At 45.9% G+C, this 22663-nt stretch overlaps 1 protein-coding gene across 2 annotated transcripts in view; it reads left to right on the top strand.

Moving 5' to 3' along the window:
* Positions 1-21518, top strand: part of LOC120994571 (stomatin-like) — a 69339-nt gene extending 47821 nt beyond the window's left edge. Inside the window, exons 7-8 of one of the 2 annotated variants that reach the window (XM_040423232.1) lie at positions 12804-12938; positions 21047-21518. In XM_040423232.1, the coding sequence (XP_040279166.1) occupies positions 12804-12938; positions 21047-21235 (324 nt within the window). In that variant the 3' untranslated portion in view covers positions 21236-21518. The remainder of the gene's footprint in view (positions 1-12803; positions 12939-21046) is intronic. The other variant, XM_040423233.1, reaches the window with a different exon arrangement.
* Positions 21519-22663: the final 1145 nt, after the last annotated feature.

The following is a 22663-nucleotide window of genomic DNA, read 5'->3' on the forward strand; positions in this document are numbered from 1 at the left end:
CGATCGGAGTCCCAGTTTAATCGCTGGGACTCCGATCGGTAACCATGGCAACCAGGACGCTACTGCAGTCCTGGTTGCCATGGTTACTTAGCAATTTTAGAAGCATTATACTTACCTTCGCTGTCTGTGAAAGGTCTGTGCGGCGCATTGCTTATAGCACAGACCTGTCACTTACCAGTAGGAGGAGCGCCCGGCCGGTCACAGACATCGCAGGTAAGTATAATGCTTCTAAAAATTGATAAGTAACCATGGCAAGCAGGACTGCAGTGGCGTCCTGGTTGCCATGGTTACCGATCAGCGATTAAATGTACAGTAATACAGGGGAGGGAGGGGGGGCCCACTGGCCACCAATGAATGTACAGTAATACAGGGGAGGGAGGGGGGTCCCACTGGCCACCAATGAATGTACAGTAATACAGGGGAGGGAGGGGGGGCCGCACTGGCCACCAATGAATGTAATACAGAGGAGGGAGGGAGGGCACACTGGCCACCAATGAATTTAAAACTGGGGAGGGAGGGGGGTGTGCCCCCTCCTGCCTGGCAGCACCTGATCTCTTACAGGGGGCTATGATACGCACAATTAACCCCTTAGGTGCGGCACCTGAGGGGTTAATTGTGCGGATCACAGCCCCCTGTAAGAGATCGGGTGCTGCCAGGCAGCAGGGGGCAGTCATGTACACAGTTCTTAGTATATTCTAACTTGAAGCGTCCCCATCACTATGGGAACGCCTCTGTGTTAGAATATACTGTCGGATCTGCGATCCGTCTGTGTGAAAGTAGCCCACGGCCACGGATCACGGACGCGGATGCCAATCTTGTGTGCATCCGTGTTTTTTCACGGACCCATTGACTTGAATGGGTCCGTGAACCGTTGTCCGTCAAAAAAATAGGACAGGTCTTATTTTTTTGACGGACAGGAAACACGGATCACGGCCGCGGATGAACAACGGTGCATTTTCCGAGTTTTCAACGGACCCATTCAAAGTCAATGGGTCCGCAGAAAATCACGGAACAACGGCCACAGATGCACACAACGGTCGTGTGCATGAGGCCTTAGGCCTCATTTTCTCATATACAGAATGGGTATTTTCCGCAGCAGAATTACATGCAGAAAATCTGCAACATTTACAGCAGCAGCAAAGTAAATTTGATTTTAAAAACTCTCATACACTTGCTGCATACAGTTATGTTCTGCCCACTTTGTCACCAGTGGTGAGAAGGGAAGTGCAAAAAGTTGCAAATTATAATGCATATATAGGGCCAGATTTATCATTAGCTCAAGTCAGAATAATGGAGTGAAAAAGTCGCAAAAAAAAGGCGCGAACGCTAAAACTGCGCACAAATTTGCGACTTTTTTCTGCTCTGCACTATGCTCGCCAGTTTTCTGAAAGTGGGCGTGTTTTCTTATGTAAATGAATCTCTAGACAGATTTACTATTGGGACTATTTAAAAAGTCGCAAAAAAAAGCGCAATTTCACTCCAGTGAGGACCATGCTTATCTTATGAGACTTTTTAATAGAACATGCAACTTTTTCGGAAGGACGTGCGACTTTTGTAAAGCTGCTTACTGACAGATAAACTGCTACCGTCAAACCATATTTATTACAGTCTTAAAGGGCCGATCATAAATCTGACTCGGCTAAAACTGACTTTTGCCATATGTGAAAGTGGAGTGAGCTGTCAGAGTCATGATAAATCTGGCCCATAGTGTATGCAATTATCTGCAACTTTTTTAGGCTACTTTTGTGGCATAAAACCATTGATAAATTTGCCCCATGTGTACAGAAACAGCGATGGCCAGTTCGCCGTGTTCACCAGCGAACATATGCGGGCTGCCATCTTAACTCACAAGTCCGGCGATGCACAGGTAAGTCCTTACGTCCTTACCTGTGTCGGGAGCCGGTCTGAAACAAATGCAGTCACCGGGAGCAGGCAGTTCCGAGAACAGCCGCTGGGGGCCTTCATCGGGCTGTTCTCAGACCGGCTCCCGGAACAGGCACAGGTAAGGGCTTACCTGTGCATCGCTGGACGGGTGAGTCAAGATGGCAGCCTGCATGTGTTCGCTGGTGAACACTGCAAACTGGCCATCACTGTACAGAAATATAGGCAATGATGAGAATACCTCTGTCCATACGGAGTCCAATGGAGCATGCCACCATTAGAAATCAGAGGCATACGTGCAGACAGGAGAGGGCCCATGCATGGTAGCCCTATTAGGTTGCCTTCTAAGGCCTCATGCACACAACAGTATTTTTTCACGGTCCGCAAAACGGGGTTCTGTTGGTCCGTGATCCGTGACCGTTTTTTTGTCCGTGGGTCTTCCTTGATTTTTGGAGGATCCACGAACAAGAAAAAAAAGTCGTTTTGGTGTCCGCCTGGCCGTGCGGAGCCAAAAGGATCAGTCCTGACTTACAATGCAAGTCAATGGGGACGGATCCGTTTGACGTTGACACAATATGGTGCAATTGCAAACGGATCCGTCCCCCATTGACTTTCAATGTAAAGTCAGGAGTTAATATACCATAGGATCTGAGTTTTCTCCAATCCGATGGTATATTTTAACTTGAAGCGTCCCCATCACCATGGGAACGCCTCTATGTTAGAATATACTGTCGGATTTGAGTTAGATCGAGTTAGATGCCTTCAAAGCTATGCAACATGTGAAGGCATCCTTATAGCTCCATACAAAACAAAGCTGTAATTCGGGCGCGTGCATGAGCCCTAAGGGCTGCATTACACCAGCAGATTATCTGACAGATTTTCTGACCAATCCTCGGTCAGGTGGCCGTTTACACACACAGATCTTTTGTTATACACATCAACTATTGGTCTGATTGGACAGATATTGATCAGATAATCTGTTGGGGTAATACAGCCCTAACACAAGTCTGACCAGGACCTAGACATCTCCCCTTAGCATCTAATCCATAACGGATTCTGGCATACACAGTCGTTTTAATACATAACAGAATATCCAGCCTTTGTACTACCTGTAACTTGCAGGGTTAATGATTAGGCCCAATTTCCGTGCAGTTAATGATTGCATAAAGCAACCGGAATGGAAGTGAATACTGCAATCTGCAAACCTCAGACATCATACCGTGTGATATACAATGTAATATACATTGTTATTAATACAGTTGTCCAAAGACGGCTTTAAAGGGAATGTGTCATCAGAAAATGACCTATTTATATTTCAGTGGACCGCGCGATCCCTACCAGTGACCACTTTCTCCCAGAGCCATACAACTTTATACAGACGAGTAAAACATTGATTCTTACAGACGTCTCCTCAACATTAAGAGCCCCGTGGAATGCCAAAAACCGCACTAATAGTGAAGTATTGTGGTCACACACACTTGCAAAAGGTTGTACTCGCAAGCGTAGAAGAAAATGCAGGCACATCAATCATTAGTATTCATTCGTTTTTTCTATTCCTCTTGTAGTTTTGTACCCTTTAGTCACCGCTGCAAAGGAAGTGTGCTCCAATAGTGAAGTCCTGTAGGCAATTATACCGTATAAATATTTATTATACTCACAAACATACAGTCAGGTCCATAAATGTTGGGACATGGACACAATTCTAACATTTTTGGGTCTTTACACCATGGAAAAAACAATGAAGGCCAAGTTTGACAACCAGGCCTATTTACTCCCAAACTAATATGGCAAAGATACTAATCCCCTAGGGGACAGAGGAGTAAAACATAACATTTAATGTAAATACTTCTAAAACAAATGGACGCTAGAGGATAGACCTCTGTAACAAACGAACATAGAACAGCCCTAAAGGCCAAGACTAAACATGCACACACAGTATGGTGAACAAAATATACAGGAACGTTCTCACCCAGGTGTGGAAATGGACGGAGGGTTCTCTCAATCTGCGTTGGAGGTAGAGATGGACCTGTACTGGTGGATTGCCATGCTGGAAGGTGCCAAGCGTATTCGCCCCTGTATGATGTTGGATAACAGGGCAAAAAGGCCCTAGAACACCCTATGTATAGGGCAGGGGCTAGTATGCCCTACCTATCTATACGAGGAACTTGCCCCGCAAGGGGCGTCCCCGTCCGGATACCTGACCCTGTGGGGGCGGAATCCCTAATAAACCCTAGGCGTACTAGCCCCTGCCCTATACATAGGGTGTTCTAGGGCCTTTTTGCCCTGTTATCCAACATCATACAGGGGCGAATACGCTTGGCACCTTCCAGCATGGCGATCCACCAGTACAGGTCCATCTCTACCTCCAACGCAGATTGAGAGAACCCTCCGTCCATCTCCACACCTGGGTGAGAATGTTCCTGTATATTTTGTTCACCATACTGTGTGTGCATGTTTAGTCTTGGCCTTTAGAGCTGTTCTATGTTTGTTTGTTACAGAGGTCCATCCTCTAGCGTCCATTTATTTTAGAAATATTTACATTAAATGTTATGTTTTACCCCTCTGTCCCCTAGGGGATGAGTATCTTTGGTCTTTACACCACCACAATGGATTTGAAATGAAACGAACAAGATGTGCTTTAACTGCAGACTGTCAGCTTTAATTTGAGGTTATTTACATCCAAATCAGGTGAACGGTGTAGGAATTACAACAGTTTGCATATGTGCCGCCCACTTGTTAAGGAACCAAAAGTAATGGGACAATTGTCTTCTCAGCTGTTCCATGGCCAGGTGTGTGTTATTCCCTCATTATCCCAATTACAATGAGCAGATAAAAGGTCCAGAGTTCATTTCAAGTGTGCCATTTGCATTTGGAATCTGTTGCTGTCAACTCTCAAGATGAGATCCAAAGAGCTGTCACTATCAGTGAGGCAAGCCATCATTAGGCTGAAAAAACAAAACAAACCCATCAGAGAGATAGCAAAAACATTAGGCGTGGCCAAAACAACTGTTTGGAACATTCCTAAAAAGAAGGAATGCACCGGTGAGCTCAGCAACACCAAAAGACCCGGAAGACCACGGAAAACAACTGTGGTGGATGACCGAAGGATTCTTTCCCTGGTGAAGAAAACACCCTTCACAACAGTTGGCCAGATCAAGAACACTCTCCAGGAGGTAGGTGTATGTGTGTCAAAGTCAACAATCAAGAAAAGACTTCACCAGAGTGAATACAGAGGGTTCACCACAAGATGTAAACCATTGGTGAGCCTCAAAAACAGGAAGGCCAGATTAGAGTTTGCCAAACGACATCTAAAAAAGCCTTCACAGTTCTGGAACAACATCCTATGGACAGATGAGACCAAGATCAACTTGTACCAGAGTGATGGGAAGAGAAGAGTATGGAGAAGGAAAGGAACTGCTCATGATCCTAAGCATACCACCTCATCAGTGAAGCATGGTGGTGGTAGTGTCATGACGTGGGCATGTATGGCTGCCAATGGAACTGGTTCAGCAGGATGAATGCTGAAGTGTTTCGGGCAATATTATCTGCTCATATTCAGCCAAATGCTTCAGAACTCATTGGACGGCGCTTCACAGTGCAGATGGACAATGACCCAAAGCATACTGCAAAAGTAGCCAAAGAGTTTTTTAAGGGAAAGAAGTGGAATGTTATGCAATGGCCAAGTCAATCACCTGACCTGAATCGAGCATGCATTTCACTTGCTGAAGACAAAACTCAAGGGAAAATGCCCCAAGAACAAGCAGGAACTGAAGACAGTTGCAGTAGAGGCCTGGCAGAACATCACCAGGGATGAAACCCAGTGTCTGGTGATGTCTATGCGTTCCAGAATTCAGGCTGTAATTGACTGCAAAGGATTTGCAACCAAGTATTAAAAAGTGAAAGTTTAATTTATGATTATTATTCTGTCCCATTACTTTTGGTCCCTTAACAAGTGGGAGGCACATATGCAAACTGTTGTAATTACACCGTTCACCTGATTTGGATGTAAATACCCTCAAATTAAAGCTGACAGTCTGCAGTTAAAGCACATCTTGTTCGTTTCATTTCAAATCCATTGTGGTGGTGTATAGAGCCAAAAATGTTAGACTTGTGTCGATGTCCCAATATTTATGGACCTGACTGTAGATGTATAAAAGCATATAAATCACGTAAAACCAGCCAAGTGTTCATGCCCGACCCGGGTTTCGCTCCAAATGCTTCATCAGGGACCCCGGAACGGAGCAACGGATGCGGACAGCACACGGAGTGCCGTCCGCATCTTTTGCAGCCCCATTGAAGTGAATAGGTCTGCATCCAAGCCGCAAAAACTGCGGCTCGGATGCGGATCAAAACAACAGTCGTGTGCATGAGGCCAAAGGCAACAAGTCCAAGAAAACAAAGCAAAATGTCTCCAACTATGTTGAAAATTCCAGTTTGTTCACAAGATACAAGAACACTGATAGGGCTATAATGACAAGCTGGCATTCAAGGACAGTGACTGGTCGTACGACGTCTCTTTAGCCCCATCAATCCCTATATGAGAGACAAACGTGCTAAGTGATGCAGTGCACCATAACAGGCCCCTGCCTGGCAAGGTAGTAACCGCTATGCACACAATCAACCAGTCACCTACAGAATATATAAAAGGACAGTGTCCAGAACCATCTGTAGGAACAGTAATGGACCACTAATTCCCAGAATGATGTCAGTATTTCTAGACGAGTTGTGGGGTGTCCACAAAAAAAAAAAATCTTAATAATGCCCTTAGTGTACTGGTGAGGAACAACTCAATTAGAGATCCTCCAAATAAAAAAATATCATGCCAATATCATGATAGAGTAATGTGAATGGAATTAACTGCTTTGTGTGGCAGGACACAGTCATAAAAAATGAAATTCGGAAAATTAAGAAAACAAATCAGAAAAGGTAAAATTTGTTCCAATGTCTAAATAAAAAAAATAGCTCCACAACCCATCCCAAAGGGATCCCTCCCTCCCTGGAAAGCCCACAAACTAAACAGAAAATGAGAATAAATAAACTTTCTAAAAAGATCTACGAAACTGGCGGGGCGCAGAGGAAAAGGAGCGCCGTGTGGTTTTTGGAGGGCTGATTTTTATGGACCGGTTTATTTACACCGTGTAAATAAAAGTGACCCTATTTTGGAAACTAGGAGATAAGGTGGTGGTTTTGTTGGGACTATTTTTAGGGTACATATGATTTTTGGTTGCTCTATATTTTTTATTTTTGTAAGGTAAGGTTACCAAAAATTGAAATTCTGAAATTTCATTTCCATTTGCCATTAACTGTTGAGGAACACCAAAAGGGTTAATAAAGTTTGTAAAATCAGTTTTAAATACCTTGAGGGGTGTAGTTTCTTAGATGGGGTCACTTTTAGGGAGTTTCTACTCTAGGGGTGCATCAGGGGGGCTTCAAAAGGGACATGATGTCAATAAAAAAGGCCATCAAAATCGGCCTTCCAGAAACCATGTTGATCCTTTCCTTTTGCACCCTGCCTTTTAGTGATACAGCAGTTAATGACCACAAATGTGGCGTTTCTGTAAACTGCAGTATCCGGGTAATAAATTTTAAGTTTTGTTTGGTTGTTAACCCTTGCTTTGTTACCTGAAAAAACGGATTGAAACGGAAAAGTGCCAAAAATAGCTGTTTTGGCACCGTTTAAATTTTTTTTTGGACCATGTTAATCTGGGGGGTTAGGTCATGGAGTATTTTTATAGAGGAGATTCTTACGGACGCGGCGATACCTAATAAGTCTACCTTTTGACAATTATTTAGGTTTTAGACTATAATATCCTTTTTGATAAAAAAAATTTTTTTGTATCTCTAAAGTCTAAGAGTCATTTTTTTGTTTGTTTTTTAGCCGATTGTATTAGATAGGGGCTCATTTTTTGCGGGATGAGGGGATGGTTTTAATGGCACTATTTTGGGGGTTATATGACTTTTTGATCGCTTGCTATTAAACTTTTTGTTATCTAAGGTGACAAAAAAAAATCTTTTTTTTTTTTTGTTTGGACCGTGTTAATCTAGGGAATTAGGTCATGGGGTATTTTTATAGAGGAGATTCTTACGGACGTGGCGATACCTAATTTGTATACTTTTTTTAAATTATTTTAAATTTACAAATTTTTTGAACAAATTTTTTTGGGTGTCTCAAAACCATAGTTTTTATCCGATAGTCAGTGGCTGAATGGAAAAGGGGATTATAAATTTAGTACTCCATGAAAGTATGGTACTCCCTGAAGCAACCATCAATGCAGAGGCCCGGATGATCGGGGCACGTGTCACATTGAGTAGTGGTGTCCTTCCGTATCCCCCTCTTGTGACACACTCTGCACTTTTTTTGGGTCCGTCCCTTCTTTCCAGTATGGGGGACCACACCTGGAAAGTGTTGGCCAGCGACGATCCGGGCGCCTACAGTTCCCGAGGTACTCCGGCCTGCTCTTTCAGGGTCCGAAAAGATCAGGGACTTGAGGACTGCCTCATAGAACTGGAGGAATTTCCCTGTGTTGCCAGCGCACTGGAACAGTACAAAAGAGTTGTACATGGCAACCTGCACCAAGTAGACCGCAACTTATTTGTACCATGTCCGCGTTTGGCGCATGGCGTCATATGGCTTGAGGACTTGATCAGAGAGATCAACTCCTCCCATATACCGATTGTAGTCGACGATACAATCGGGCTTGAGGACCGTTGCCACGGTACCTCGCACAGGGACAGGGGTGATGCCGTTACCATGAATTGTGGACAGTACAAGGACATCCCTCTTGTCCTTATATCTGACCAGCAGCAGCTTTCCACTGGTAAGGGCACGGGTCTCACCCCTGGGGATAGGTACCTGGAGGGGGTGGGCAGGGAGGCCGAGTTGATTTTTCCGCACGGTCCCACAAGCGGACGTGGATCTGGCGGCGAGGGACCTGAACAAGGGGATACTAGTATAAAAGTTATCCACGTAAAGGTGGTAACCCTTATCTAGCAGTAGGTGCATAAGGTCCCACACAAGTTTCCCGCTAACACCCAGAGTGGGGGGACATTCTGGGGGTTGAATACGGGAATCTCGCCCCTCGTACACACAAAACTTGTAAGTGTACTCTGAGGTACTTTCACAAAGTTTGTACAGCTTCACGCCATACCTCGCCCGCTTTGAGGGAACATACTGGCGGAAAATTTGTCTCCCCTTGAACGCAATGAGAGACTCCTCAACCAGGATCACCTCGGGGGGGGGGGGGGGCACATGCTGCATTATCTGCATAATGCAGGCATTTCTGGATGGCCTCAAACCGGGAGCGTGTCATGGCCGTACTGTAGAGTGGGGTCTGGTAGAAGACGTCCCTACTCCAGTACAGCCTGGCACTAGGTTTTTTGACTAGGCCCATGTGCAGCACGAGGCCCCAAAATGTCCTCATCTCGGCTGCACTGATCGGGGTCCGACCACCGGGCCAAAAAGGAGCCCGGGTTTTGAGCGACGAACTGTTGGGCGTACAGGTTCGTCTGCTCCACCATTAGATTTACCAGTTGGTTACTGAAAAAATGACTAAAAAAGTCGTATTCAGTGTAGCCCACTGTGTAAATCTGGATTCCTGGTTGTCCAACAAAATCAGGAATCACGGGCTCAAATCGCTCTGGGGTATACCAGCCAAGTTCACCTGCAGGGGGGTCAGGTGGACTGACCTGGTGGGCCGGAAAACTAGTACGAGCCCCAGAGCTGCTCGTACTCGGGTGGGCCACAGGGTCCCTAGCATGGGGGTCCCCTTGATCCGCCTGGCGGCGTCTCCGCCGCCATGGAGGCTCATCATCGCTTGATGATGAGGAGGACGCGGATGACAAAAGGAACGTGGGGTCATCCTCGTCCTCACTGGGGCTCTCGGACTCGGAGGCAAGCTGGGCGTATGCCTCCTCAGCCGAGAACGTCCGGCGGGCCATAGGGGAGTGTGTGTGTGTGTGTGTGTGTGCGTGCGTGTAAATCTTTATTAGGTGTGCGTGTGTGTGGGGGCACGAGTGTTCCCGGACTGTTCCCTAAACCTAACAGGAAAAAATATTTTAAAAAAACGAACAAAAAAAAAAAAGAGCCCAAAAAAATGTAAAAAATAAAAAAAAATTCTAACTCGCTGATCAGCCGTCCGAAGCTGATCAGTTGTGGCTTGGGCGATGCACTAACAGTGGCCGGACGCTAAAGAGTGCCGGCCACTGTCAGCGTACGCAAAAAAAAAAAAAAAAGCTTGCGCCCCAAATAAAGGGTTAAGGGGGGGAGGGGCAAGAGGGCAAGCTGCAGCACCCCTGGGAAGGGGGGTCTAGGGTCACACAGCTGTGCTGTGGACCCCAGACACCCTAAGAGGATGATGCAACAGTAAAACCCTTAATTTTCCCTAAAGTCTCCCTGCCTAAACTAAACCTTTCCTTACCCTGTCCCTAACCTACCTTTTAGTGCCAGATGGCACTGTGGAGGATCGAAAGAGACCCGAATAACCCGGAAACGCAGCAAACCGCAGGTCTGAATAGACCTGCGGTTTGCTGCGATCGCCGATGCGGGGGAGTCACAGGACCCCCCTAGGCATTGTGCCAGAGTGCCTGCGGAATGAATTCGACAGGCACTCAGTTCCGCGGTGCGGCGGTGATCGGAACTACACAGGACGTACAGGTACGCCCTGTGTCCTTAAGTACCAGGACATCAGGGCATACCTGTACGCCCTGTGTCCTTAAGGGGTTAAATAAAACAAAACTATTATAGGTAGCAATCTGAATGAGGTATATTTCTACCTTTTTATACCAGGTAGGGTTGAAGCGCCTGGTCCAAGAGGTCTACACCTCCCATAAATTTATTATAATCTGTCACACAGACCGGTTTTTGTTTGTCAGCGGTAGCCCCCTCTCCCTAACTGCTACTGTGGTGTCTGCGTGCACGGTGGTCAGCATGTAGACATCCTTCTTGTCCTTTTACTTCACTGCAAGCAGCTGTTCACTTGCAAGGGCGAAGGATGTTCCTCTCTCCAAACACTTGGACACCAGCGGTTGTGGGTATCCCACTCAATTTTATGGACTGTCCCACAAGCCCCTCTTTTTTGCAGCATGGAGGGATTTAAAAAGGGATATGCTGGTATAAAAATGATCAGTGTACACGTGCTACTCTTTGTAGAGGAATGGCGCCAATAGATCCCACACAATTTTTCCCGATGTCCCAATAATTTCGGGGCAGCCTGGGGGGTTAACTTGGGAGTCTCTGCCTTCATATACAGACAGACCGCAGGTGTAGCCGGTTGTGCTCTCGCCAAGTGATCATGCCCGACCCGGGTTTCGCTCCAAATGCTTCATCCGGGGCGTATATGTACCTCAATCATTAACAAGGTTTTTTAAATATCCGTCCATACTCCCTCCCCCTCCCCCACCCTTCCACATTGCAAGTCCCAGATTCTCATATGTATTATAAGACCACCAATAAAAACATCTAAAAATAACATATCTATTAAAATCCTATGGTTGTTTCCAACCGCATATTTTTCTTTCTTTACATCAGCACGTCCCCAATTACTAACATCCCCGTATGCTCACAGTGACTTCATTAATAAATGATATTCATGACATCATCCTTTCTCACACATCCACGTGGTTCTCACTAGCCAATCCTGGAAAAGCATTATGCATTACGCCCATGTCCTGGCTGTGTTCAGTAAATATAATGGATGTGATCTCCATGATAGGGTTATCATGGAGGCCACATGATCAGGCACCAATAGTAATGGTTACTGTGCTGAAGGCAGATCTTCAGCACAGTAACCAGTGCACATGTCTGCGCCATTTTTTTTTAATTATTGGTACGTGCTCCTGCCCTTTATTAAACTTTTTAAAATCTTAATTAGGGGCCATATTGCCCCGATCAGGGTCATAGGGGACCAGTCAGGGCACCCTTCTATACACTCTCTCCTCTTCTGAGGAGAGAGAACTGTTCCAGGGGCGGCGGCCATCTTTGTTGAGGTACTGGGGGTGGGGAAAAGCTAAGCTGCCCGATCCTTGCACTGCAGACTTTTTTACTGCCGGCAGCCCTTCTGCCGGCATTTTTGGTGATCGCCGTAATACACTGTATCATGGCAATCACGTGATCACTGCCCCCAGCAGGGAGCTCCTGCACTTTTTTGTAGTGCTAGCTTGGGTTGAAGTGCCTCCGTAAAAAGGCGGAGCTCCAGCCCAAGGGCCCCGGAAAAACATGTATGGGTGGTCACTAAGGGGTTAAAGGGGTTTTCTGAGACTTTATAACTGATTACTTATCCTCTGGATAGGTCATTATCTGATCGGTGGGGGTCTGCCAATCAGCTGTTTGAGAAGGCAGCTACTATCCTGTGAGCAGGTTTCCCTAGGCCGTGTGATGACACGCTCAGCCCCATACAAGTGAATGGGACTGATCACAACCAAGTATAGCCGTTTTTAAATGTTTGGTGCTGTGCTTGGTAAGCACAGAGAAGGCAGCGGCACTCACAGGAGCGCCACTGCCTTCTCAAAACAGCTGATTGGCGGAGGTCCCGCATGTCGGACCTCCACCGATCAGATACTGATGACCAGAGGATAGTTCATCAGTTATAAAATCTTGGAAAACCCTTTTCCGGTCTTTGTTTACTTTGCGGCAGCCATGATGTTCCTGTATACCAACATGACTGCTGCAGCCAGTCACTGGCCTCTGCAGTGTACAGCATAAGACGGCAGAGGTTGCTGCAGCCAAGTAAACAAAGACCTTTCTTTCCAAATTCCATGCCATCATTTTTGGAGCATTTTGGAGCAAAAAGGTCACACTTCCTTTCCCATTAGGCCATGCCCTTGCCAAATGTGGCAAAAAACTGTGACCTCTGCTTGCTGCCATTCTAATTACATATTAGAGGACCTAATTACTTATGAGAATGTCATCTCTATTGTATCCACAGAGAATCTTATACGATGCTACAAAAGAATGGGGAATTAAGGTGGAGCGCGTGGAAATAAAGGACGTCAAATTGCCATCGTCTTTACAGAGAGCAATGGCCGCTGAAGCAGAAGCTGCCCGCGAAGCCAGAGCAAAGGTATCATGATGTCATCTTGCGCTCCTTACTTTGAACTGTGAATGGAGCTAGCCACCATCAGCAAGTGGCATATGCCATCCTCACTGGTGTCGGTCTTTAATCAGAATGATGGCGCCATTCATTGTGCTCACAAAATTGGTTTTCAGCTTTGCTACTGGGAGTTTTAGCAAAAAATATTTGTGGTTAAAGGGGTTGTACAGCTTTATACACTCACCTAAAGAATTATTAGGAACACCTGTTCTATTTCTCATTAAAGGGCTTCTGTCACCCCATTAAACCGTTTTTTGTTTTTTTTTCTTTACTAATAATCCCTACACTGCGATCTCAGCATACATAAGCTAATTAATGATTTTCGTTCAGTAGAATTTGTTAAAAATCGATTTTTGAAATATGTAAATTACCTTGCTACCAGCAAGTAGGGCGGCTACTTGCTGGTAGCAGCCGCATCCTCCGATGGTAATGACGCCCCCTCTGCTTGTTGATTGACAGGGCCAGCGGACGGGATCTTTCTCTGCTGGCCCTGCCTGTTTTGATTCAATATCTGGCGCCTGCGCCGCGGCCGTACCTCTCTTCAATCTGCGCAGGCGCACTGAGAGGCGGCCACTCACTCGGCCGCTCACTCCTCAATGCGCCTGCGCCGGGTGTAGATGTGACGTCATCGGCGCAGGCGCATTGAGGAGCGAGCGGCCGAGTGAGTGGCCGCCTCTCAGTGCGCCTGCGCAGATTGAAGAGAGGTACGGCCGCGGCGCAGGCGCCAGATATTGAATCAAAACAGGCAGGGCCAGCAGAGAAAGATCCCATCCGCTGGCCCTGTCAATCAACAAGCAGAGGGGGCGTCATTACCATCTGAGGATGCGGCTGCTACCAGCAAGTAGCCGCCCTACTTGCTGGTAGCAAGGTAATTTACATATTTCAAAAATCGATTTTTAACAAATTCTACTGAACGAAAATCATTCATTAGCTTATGTATGATGAGATCGCAGTGTAGGGATTATTAGTAAAGAAAAAAAACAAAACGGTTTAATGGGGTGACAGAAGCCCTTTAATGCAATTATCTAGTCAACCAATCACATGGCAGTTGCTTCAATGCATTTAGGGGTTTGGTCCTGGTCAAGACAATCTCCTGAACTCCAAACTGAATGTCAGAATGGGAAAGAAAGGTGATTTAAGCAATTTTGAGTGTGGCATGGTTGTTGGTGCCAGACGGGCCGGTCTGAGTATTTCACAATCTGCTCAGTTACTGGGATTTTCACGCACAACCATTTCTAGGGTTTACAAAGAATGGTGTGAAAAGGGAAAAACATCCAGTATGCGGCAGTCCTGTGGGCAAAAATGCCTTGTGGATGCTAGAGGTCAGAGGAGAATGGGCCGACTGATTCAAGCTGATAGAAGAGCAACGTTGACTGAAATAACCACTTGTTACAACCGAGGTCTGCAGCAAAGCATTTGTGAAGCGACAACACGCACAACCTTGAGGCGGATGGGCTACAACAGCAGAAGACCCCATCGGGTACCTCTCATCTCCACTACAAATAGGAAAAAGAGGCTACAATTTGCACAAGCTCACCAAAATTGGACTGTTGAAGACTGGAAAAATGTTGCCTGGTCTGATGAGTCGATTTCTGTTGAGACATTCAAATGGTAGAGTCCGAATTTGGCGTAAACAGAATGAGAACATGTATCCATCCTCTGATGGCTACTTCCAGCAGGATAATGCACCATGTCACAAAGTTCGAATCATTTCAAATTGGTTTCTTGAACATGACAATGAGTTCACTGTACTAAAATGGCCCCCACAGTCACCGGATCTCAACCCAATAGAGCATCTTTGGGATGTGGTGGAACGGGAGCTTCGTGCCCTGGATGTGCATCCCTCAAATCTCCATCAACTGCAAGATGCTATCCTATCAATATGGGCCAACATTTCTAAAGAATGCTATCAGCACCTTGTTGAATCAATGCCACGTAGAATTAAGGCAGTTCTGAAGGCAAAAGGTGGTCCAACACCGTATTAGTATGGTGTTCCTAATAATTCTTTAGGTGAGTGTATATTGGTGAGCCATCCTCAGGATAGGTCATCAATATCTGATCGGTGGGGGACCAACACCTGGAACCCCGCCGATCAGCTGTTTGAAGAGGAGGCGGCCCCCCCCCCATGCAAGTGCTGCTACCTCTTCATTACACTGCTCGTCGCCCACCTTGCAGCAGCGGTGTAGTGTAATTACAAGTACTCGTTCCATTCAAGTGACTGGAGTGAGTACTTGTCATTACACTGCCCCTCCAAGACGACGGATAGGGTAATGAAGAAGAAGTAGCGCTCATACGGGGTGCCCCCTCTTTTTTAAACAGCTTATCGGCGGGGTGCTGGGTGTCAGACCCACACCGATCTGATATCCTGAGGATAGGTCGTCAATATATACCGCCTGCACAACCTGTAATCTGTACACTCCAGAATATGACCAGGCTTTCTGAATGCTGTATACCAAGCATGCACTGTGTGACTGTGGTAATTCCTAAGAAACAAGGGGGTAATTTATTAACCTACATATGCCAGTATTTTGTGTGAGACATTTACGCAAAGATTAGTGTCTTTACTTTTTTCTGCCAATTTTGCAAAGCAGGGCCATTACAGCCCAACAGATTTACTATAATTTACGCCAGAAACTGTAGATTGCGGTGTAGATTTGCTTTTCTGACTAGCAGAAGATGCACCAAATTTATTAAAGGGGATGATTTAAAATGACCACCAGCAACCCGTCCTAGAGCATAAGCTGGACTGGTTACATAGTTACATAGTTAATACGGTTGAAAAAAGACATGCGTCCATCAAGTTCAACCAAGGGATAGGTGGGGACGCGAATCCCAAAAGGAATTGAGTCTCAGATTTCTACATGTTTTTATAAGCATTAATGTTTTTTACTTTTAAGAATTCGTCTAAACTCTTTTTAAAACTGTCCACTGTTCCTGCTGTGACCACTATGGGGATTTGCTCTGGTAGATAGGCTTGCGGATGCAGTATAGAGGCTACGACAACGTCTTTAACTTAAACAGTTTGGTGTTTATTCACACATAAGGATAAGCAAAACAAAAAGTCAGTTTCAAGCAAAACAGTCACCTTGAGTCTGGTGTTTGTTCACACCATTCAGCAATGCAGAAGTCCTTGGACATAGCAGAAACCACCTGCTCTCACGCCAACAAGGTAGCAGGCCTTTTTCGCAGGCCCAAACTCCCAGGTCCCAACACAGAGACCGACAGAGCTTCACTGTCAGAGAGGAGTCAATTCCCACCACCTCACAGTGTTGCCTATGTTTTATAGCCCAAACCAAGACCCGGCCTGGAACGTGGGGAACAGCCACCCACCCTGCACTTTAGCTGCTCTTAGTAAGAGCCGGCCCGGGTCGGCTTTACAGCCATACTAAATAGCAAAACCATGTCAGCCAGCACTTGCTGCCGCTGACACATGAAATTACCGGCTCTTACTTCACCAAGGCCAGGAATCTCGGTGACACATACCTTCCGTCAATGACGGACCCTTGCGCCTTCCTACACCACGTCCTGAGGTAGTATATTCCACAGCTTCACAGTTCTTACAGTAAGGTCTCATGCACACGACCGTTGTTTTGGTCCGCATCCGAGCCACATTTTTTGCGGCTTGGATGTGGACCCATTCACTTCAATGGGGCAGCAAAAGATGCGGACATCACTCCGTGTGCTGACCGCATCCGTTGCTCCGTTCTGTGAATAGGCAGTTATATCAATGGCTGTCCGTGCCGTTCCGCAAATTGTGGAATGCACACGGATGATATCTGTGTGTCGGGATTCGAACCCGTGACCAGCAACATCCCAGGCGGTAGCCCTGCTTACTAGGCTACCGTCCTCTCTGGACATTACTCCCTGAAACCTATTATGTAACCTCAGTCTTGCCAAGCCTTGCTCATCACCCTTGATTCCCCACACCTGGTACTTCCCTATATAAGTCCAGCCCCTTGCACTCTAGCTTGCTGATTATTGAGCTCCTGAGCCTTGATCAAGCTTCTCCTCATCTGCTGCTCTTGCTACTACTGGAAGTCCACTGCTGACCAGGAATTGCCTACTGACTACTCTTCTGCTTGTCCCTACCTACTGAACTGCTACCACCGTTGCCATCCGGATTGTCTGACCACGCTTACTGCCGCCTGCCCTGACCCACCGCCTGCCTACTGACTACTCTTCTGCTTGTCCCTACCTACTGAACTGCTACCACCGTTGCCATCCGGATTGTCTGACCACGCTTACTGCCGCCTGCCCTGACCCACCGCCTGCTTACCGACTACGCCTCTGCCAGACTTCCTGCACCTACTACCTGCCTGCGGTCCTTGCCACTGGGCTCCACTCCTACCTCCAGCCAGCGGTCCTCTGACTCAGGTGAGCCTGTAGGACTGTTACACTGTGTTTTGTGGATCAGCAATTTGCGGACTGCAAAACACAATGGTCGTGTGCAAGAGGCCTAAAGAAGCTTTGACGCGTCCGGAGACTGAACTTTTTCTTCTCTAATCGGTGGCAGTGCCCCCTTGTCTTTTGAGCGCATTTTATATGGAACAGTTTTTCACCGTATTTTTTGTATGGCCCATTTATATACTTGTACAGGTTAAGCATGTCCCCCCTTAGACGTCTCTTCTCAAGACTAAATAAATTCTATTATTTTAATCTTCATAACTAAGACCCTCCATGCCCCTTATCAGTTTAGTCGCTCTCCTCTGTACTTTTCCAGCTGCAGAGCGTCCTTTCTATGGACTGGTGCCCAGAACTGGACTGCGTATTCCAGATGAGGCCGCACCAACGCTTTATAAAGTGGTCGTATTACATCCCTGCCCCGCGAGTCCATGCCTCGTTTAATGCATGGCAATATCCTGGTGGCCTTAGAAGCAGCTTATTGACATTCTATGCTGTAATTTAATCTACCATCGACAAGGACACCCAAATCCTTCTCTATAAGGGACTGTCCCAGTGCTACATCACCTAGGACATATGAAGCACAGAGATTATTACTACCAAGATGCAGAACTTTACATTTGTCCACATTGAACCTCATTTGCCAAGTTGATGCCCAATCACTCAGTGTTCAAGTCAGCTTGTAGTATATGGACATCTTCCATAGACTGTACAGTTCTACACAGCTTAGTGTCATCTGCAAAAATAGAAATGGTGCTATTAATCCCCTCCTCGATATCATTAATAAATAAATTAAATAATAAAGGGCCCAGCACTGAACCTTGGGGTCACCACTTATAACCCAGGACCATTCTGAATAGGAATCATTGACCACAACTCTCTGGACACGGTCCTTCAGCCAGTTTTCAATCCAATTACAAACTATACTTTCCAAGCCTATAGACCTTACATTACTTATTAAGCGTCTATGAGGGACAGTATCAAAAGCCTTTGCAAAATCCAGAAACACTACATCCACAGCCGCCCCTCTGTCCAGGCTACTACTCACCTCCTCATAAAAACCAATCACTTGCAGAGATGCCTCACTACACACTACACTGCTCTACAATGGATGGTGATGATGTGATCCTGCCTGTTATATACCATCATGGCAGAACAGTCTGACTGGAAAACTCACCAATATGTAGTACTAGCAGAAGAACCCGGCTTTGCATGGGTATATTTCATCTATTTCATTTAATGTTTGTGTGTGTTGTAAAAAGATATCGACAGTATCCCCCATAACAATGACCTCCACAGCAGTTGCCCCTTTAATAGTGGCCTCTGCCCCCTTAAAGAGGACCTTTCAGACATAGGCTACTTATGGTATTACCTTGTAGGGCGGCCCCACTGAGGCCATGGGTATTTTTTTATTGTCTCAACAATTTTTATAATGATAGGCTATGGCACTGCGACATGTGACATGCTGCGACTGTGACATGACAGTTGCAAAATATCCATCCAAGATGGATTTTTCTGCAACTGTCGCGTCGCAGTCGCAGCATGTCACATGTCGCAGTGCAACACCATAGCCTATCATTATAAAAATTGTCGCGTGACATTGGCGCTACATATAGGGCACAACTACACTGCTACATGTGTCGTGCGACTTATTGTCGTCGTGTAGCCCAAGCCTAAAGTTGACCTACAGCAGTGAAGAAAAATGCCTGGGTTGTTATGGAAAACTGGAGTAAAACTGTGTGTATGTGGAGACTAAGGACCTGTGAGCTTTTATTGGCTGATAAGGGTCATGTGACCGTGTGTATGGCAGTTGGGATATGAAGAGAAAGACTTGCAGGCTTGTATTGGCTAATGCAGGTCATTTTTGGGGAATATCTCAGGAACGGTACGTCCTAGAGAGCTGAGACCCCCACAAGTTTTCTTTCCAGGTAGCAAGGGATGTGTACATCAAGTTTCGTTGAAATCGATGGTTGCGTTTTTGAGTGATGGCGGAACATACACACATATATATGTTCTTTTTATATATAGATATAAAAGTACCAGAGTGTCGTGTTTAGTCAGGCCCCGTCCCCTCGCCCCTGTAGGCAGCTCTGCTCACATTCTAAGACAGGTTATTGGCTTCTTTTTTAATAATTCCCAGTGGACCCCTTTAAAGAGGTATTGCAGTGGTATAATTCCCAAGTTTTGTAGTAAAGTCAAATTTTGACTCATAGGGAGCCATTTCCAAGGGGTGGCGATAGCAAAATTGTTCTCTTCCTTGGGAGATACCTCTTTGCATACTTGTTTCACATGGAACATTGCCAATAAGTCTCCATACCCTGGAGTACTTCCAGTAATTCTCTGTACAGGACTGGTTTCTTTAAGAGATTCAGCACCCAGCCATCCAGAATCCTACTCTGTACTGATGAGGGGCAAAGACCCCTTTACAGCTGTCTACAGGATATCTGGCTTGGCTATATTCCCTTGTCAAATCCCAAGGCTTGTTGGATAGTTCGATTTTCATTCAAAAGGAGCCACCTCCAAGAGGTGGCCCTAGTGAGAAGGTTCTCTTTCTTGGGAGATGCCTCTTCTATGCCTATTTGTTTCCCATGGAGCATTGTCAAGAAATCTCTATACCATGGAATACTTCCAGTGAGTCTCCATACAGGACTGGTCTCTTAAAGGAGATTCGGCACCCTGTCTAAACTCAAAAGCTCTGAAATGACCAATTACCAATAGATAAATTGAAAAATAAAAATAAAAAAGAGGGGGCGATTGCTCAGCAATTGCAGTCAATTGTATGCTGTCTATGCTGGAGGTGCTGGCAATAAGCCTATTAGCTGTACAAACATCAGGTATTTACCAAAAATTTGGGCTGGCTGTTCATATACAGATGCTGTATGATTTTGTAATGCAGAACTTGCCAGTAGATGTATGCAACAACTCTGAGTGACCAGTCCCTCTCTGGCTATGCTTTCCCTTATAAAACCCTATATCACCATACTCTCCCTATACTCTCTTTATTCTCCCTATCACACCTATATTGCCAGCTTGTGTCTGCAATTGAGTTTTGGCAGACACAGCAAAAACACATACTTTCAGATTGCAAGCCGTTTCTTCCATCTGAGCAGAAGGACCCGCCAGAAACGTGCCCCCCTAATCGGCTTATCAGGCTGTCTGTTAGCCTCTGAGCCAGTCAGGGGAAGCCTTCCTCCCTCCCAGTGTCATATCATGCTTCATCTTCATCCTCCCTCCTGTTTTTCTTGTCAATTTTCACAGTAGAATGGCACCGAAATGCACCGAATTGACAAAACTTCAGATTCGTTGGGCAGATAAATTTTTGTGAAATTCGTGACAAATCCAATCTGTTTGAATCGATTCTCATCACTGATCTCCGGTGGCAGTTGAAGGATGGAACTGAGCATGTGCGCCCACCTCAGTGAGCAGGACAGAGAAATTAGAAAAAGAGCAAACAGCAGGTGGCGCTATACACATAGATTTCAGTGAATCACTCAGCGGCCATACAAAATTTTTAATTACCGGTACATGCAATCACAAAAGTATTCAGATCCAGGGGCTGGTTTGAAAAATTTTGAATATTTTTCGTGGGATAAAAAGAAGAGGGCTTCTATAAGAAGTTCAGCAGTGATATGAGGCTTGTGGTGCTCACCCATCTCGTTATATTTTTTTGTATACAGGTGGTTGCAGCAGAGGGGGAGATGAATGCCTCTCGGGCCCTGAAAGAAGCCGCTGTTATCATGTCCGAGTCTCCAGCCGCCCTGCAGCTCCGCTACCTCCAGACTCTTTCACATATCGCTGCCGAGAAGAATTCAACCATTATATTCCCCATTCCTGTGGAGTTTGCTTCGCTATTATCTCGCAGCTAGGCAAGAAATGTGACAAGTTCCAGCAAAGTCCTGCCCGCAGCACGCAGAGACCTGGTCTGTTCTTCCTTGTAATTCCACAGACGTGTTATGGCATGAACAGAATAAATGTTATGTGTGACAAAGACCCCATCACTGTGTATTCTTCTCTCTGGTATCTACAGCGGCCTCTCTGCCGTCTCATCTATGTCATTAGCTGCCGTCACATAAGAGTGCATAATACAAGCGGAATCCACAACATTTTTTCAGGCTCTATTGACTTCCGTTGGCAACATCGACACAGGCAGAAATAGAATCTGCCGGTTATTTTGTGGCAGTGTGAATTGATGCAATTACTATCCTTGGCTCTGTATAGGGGACTTCCGAATCTCTAGCCATCGCAAGATGAATGGGGCTTAATATTAAAGTGGAATGGCCAGTTTGTAAAAAATCATTGCATTTCTCACAATGGGGATCATTTACTGAGACTTATGCTTTTTACGCCGGTCTTAGATCCGGCTACTTTATGATGAGGCGTGCATCTTGTCATAAATTAAGCAACTCTAAGGCAGTGTGTGCTCTTGGAGAGAAAAACTATTCGATTTTCGACAACATTTGTGCCTATTTCCAGGCGTAAATATTAGTAAATTTGTCCCCGACACGCGCTCGCTCCACCCCCTTCCAGTGAAACTGCCAGACACAGCGTAAAGCTGGTCTTGTTACTAAATATTGTTGCACAGCTGATTAAAAAGTCTTGCGACAATTTTTACTTCTACAATAGTTGCAAGTCCCTTGATAAATGACCCCCAATATCTCTCCCCCCCCCCCTTGGGCTTGGGTCGCCATCTGTGAGTTGCATACACATCAGTACGTCTCCTGCTGCATGCATTGGGTGTAAGATGGCAGTGGTGACGTGATTGACCCTCATCAGTACTGTCTGTTATGGATAGTCTTGTGTGCTTGCTCAGAACAGTTTATATGCGCAAAAGAGAATTATTTTTTTGTGAATTTCTAGGTTTAGTGTTTAATTCTAATGATAAAATGTGTGTGTTAGATTCTTATAAAAACCGATCTTATTCATATGTAAATCACCCCTGTCAGGAGCCCAAGGGGTTGTCCCACGATATGTTGGAGCCCAGCCGCGCCCATCGATCCGGAGCCCAGCACCGCCTACCACTTAATTTATTTACTCCACTATCTCTGACTTCAGTTGTTCTCAGTGCCGTAATCTCGCGCAGGCGCAGTGGACACTGTAGTCTGCGCCTGTGCGGACTACTGGCACCGGCTTCGACGAGTCAACTGCGCATGCACCGGCTCCCTCTGCGCAAGATTACAGCAATTATAGCACTGAGAAGAACTGACGTCAGGGATAGTGGAGTGAATAAATTAAGTGGTAGGCGGTGCTGGGCTCCAGATCGATGGGCGCGGCTGGGCTCCAACATATCGTGGGAC

This window comes from Bufo bufo, chromosome 3 (genome assembly GCF_905171765.1).
Source record: "Bufo bufo chromosome 3, aBufBuf1.1, whole genome shotgun sequence".
Classification (NCBI taxonomy): Eukaryota; Metazoa; Chordata; class Amphibia; order Anura; family Bufonidae; genus Bufo; species Bufo bufo.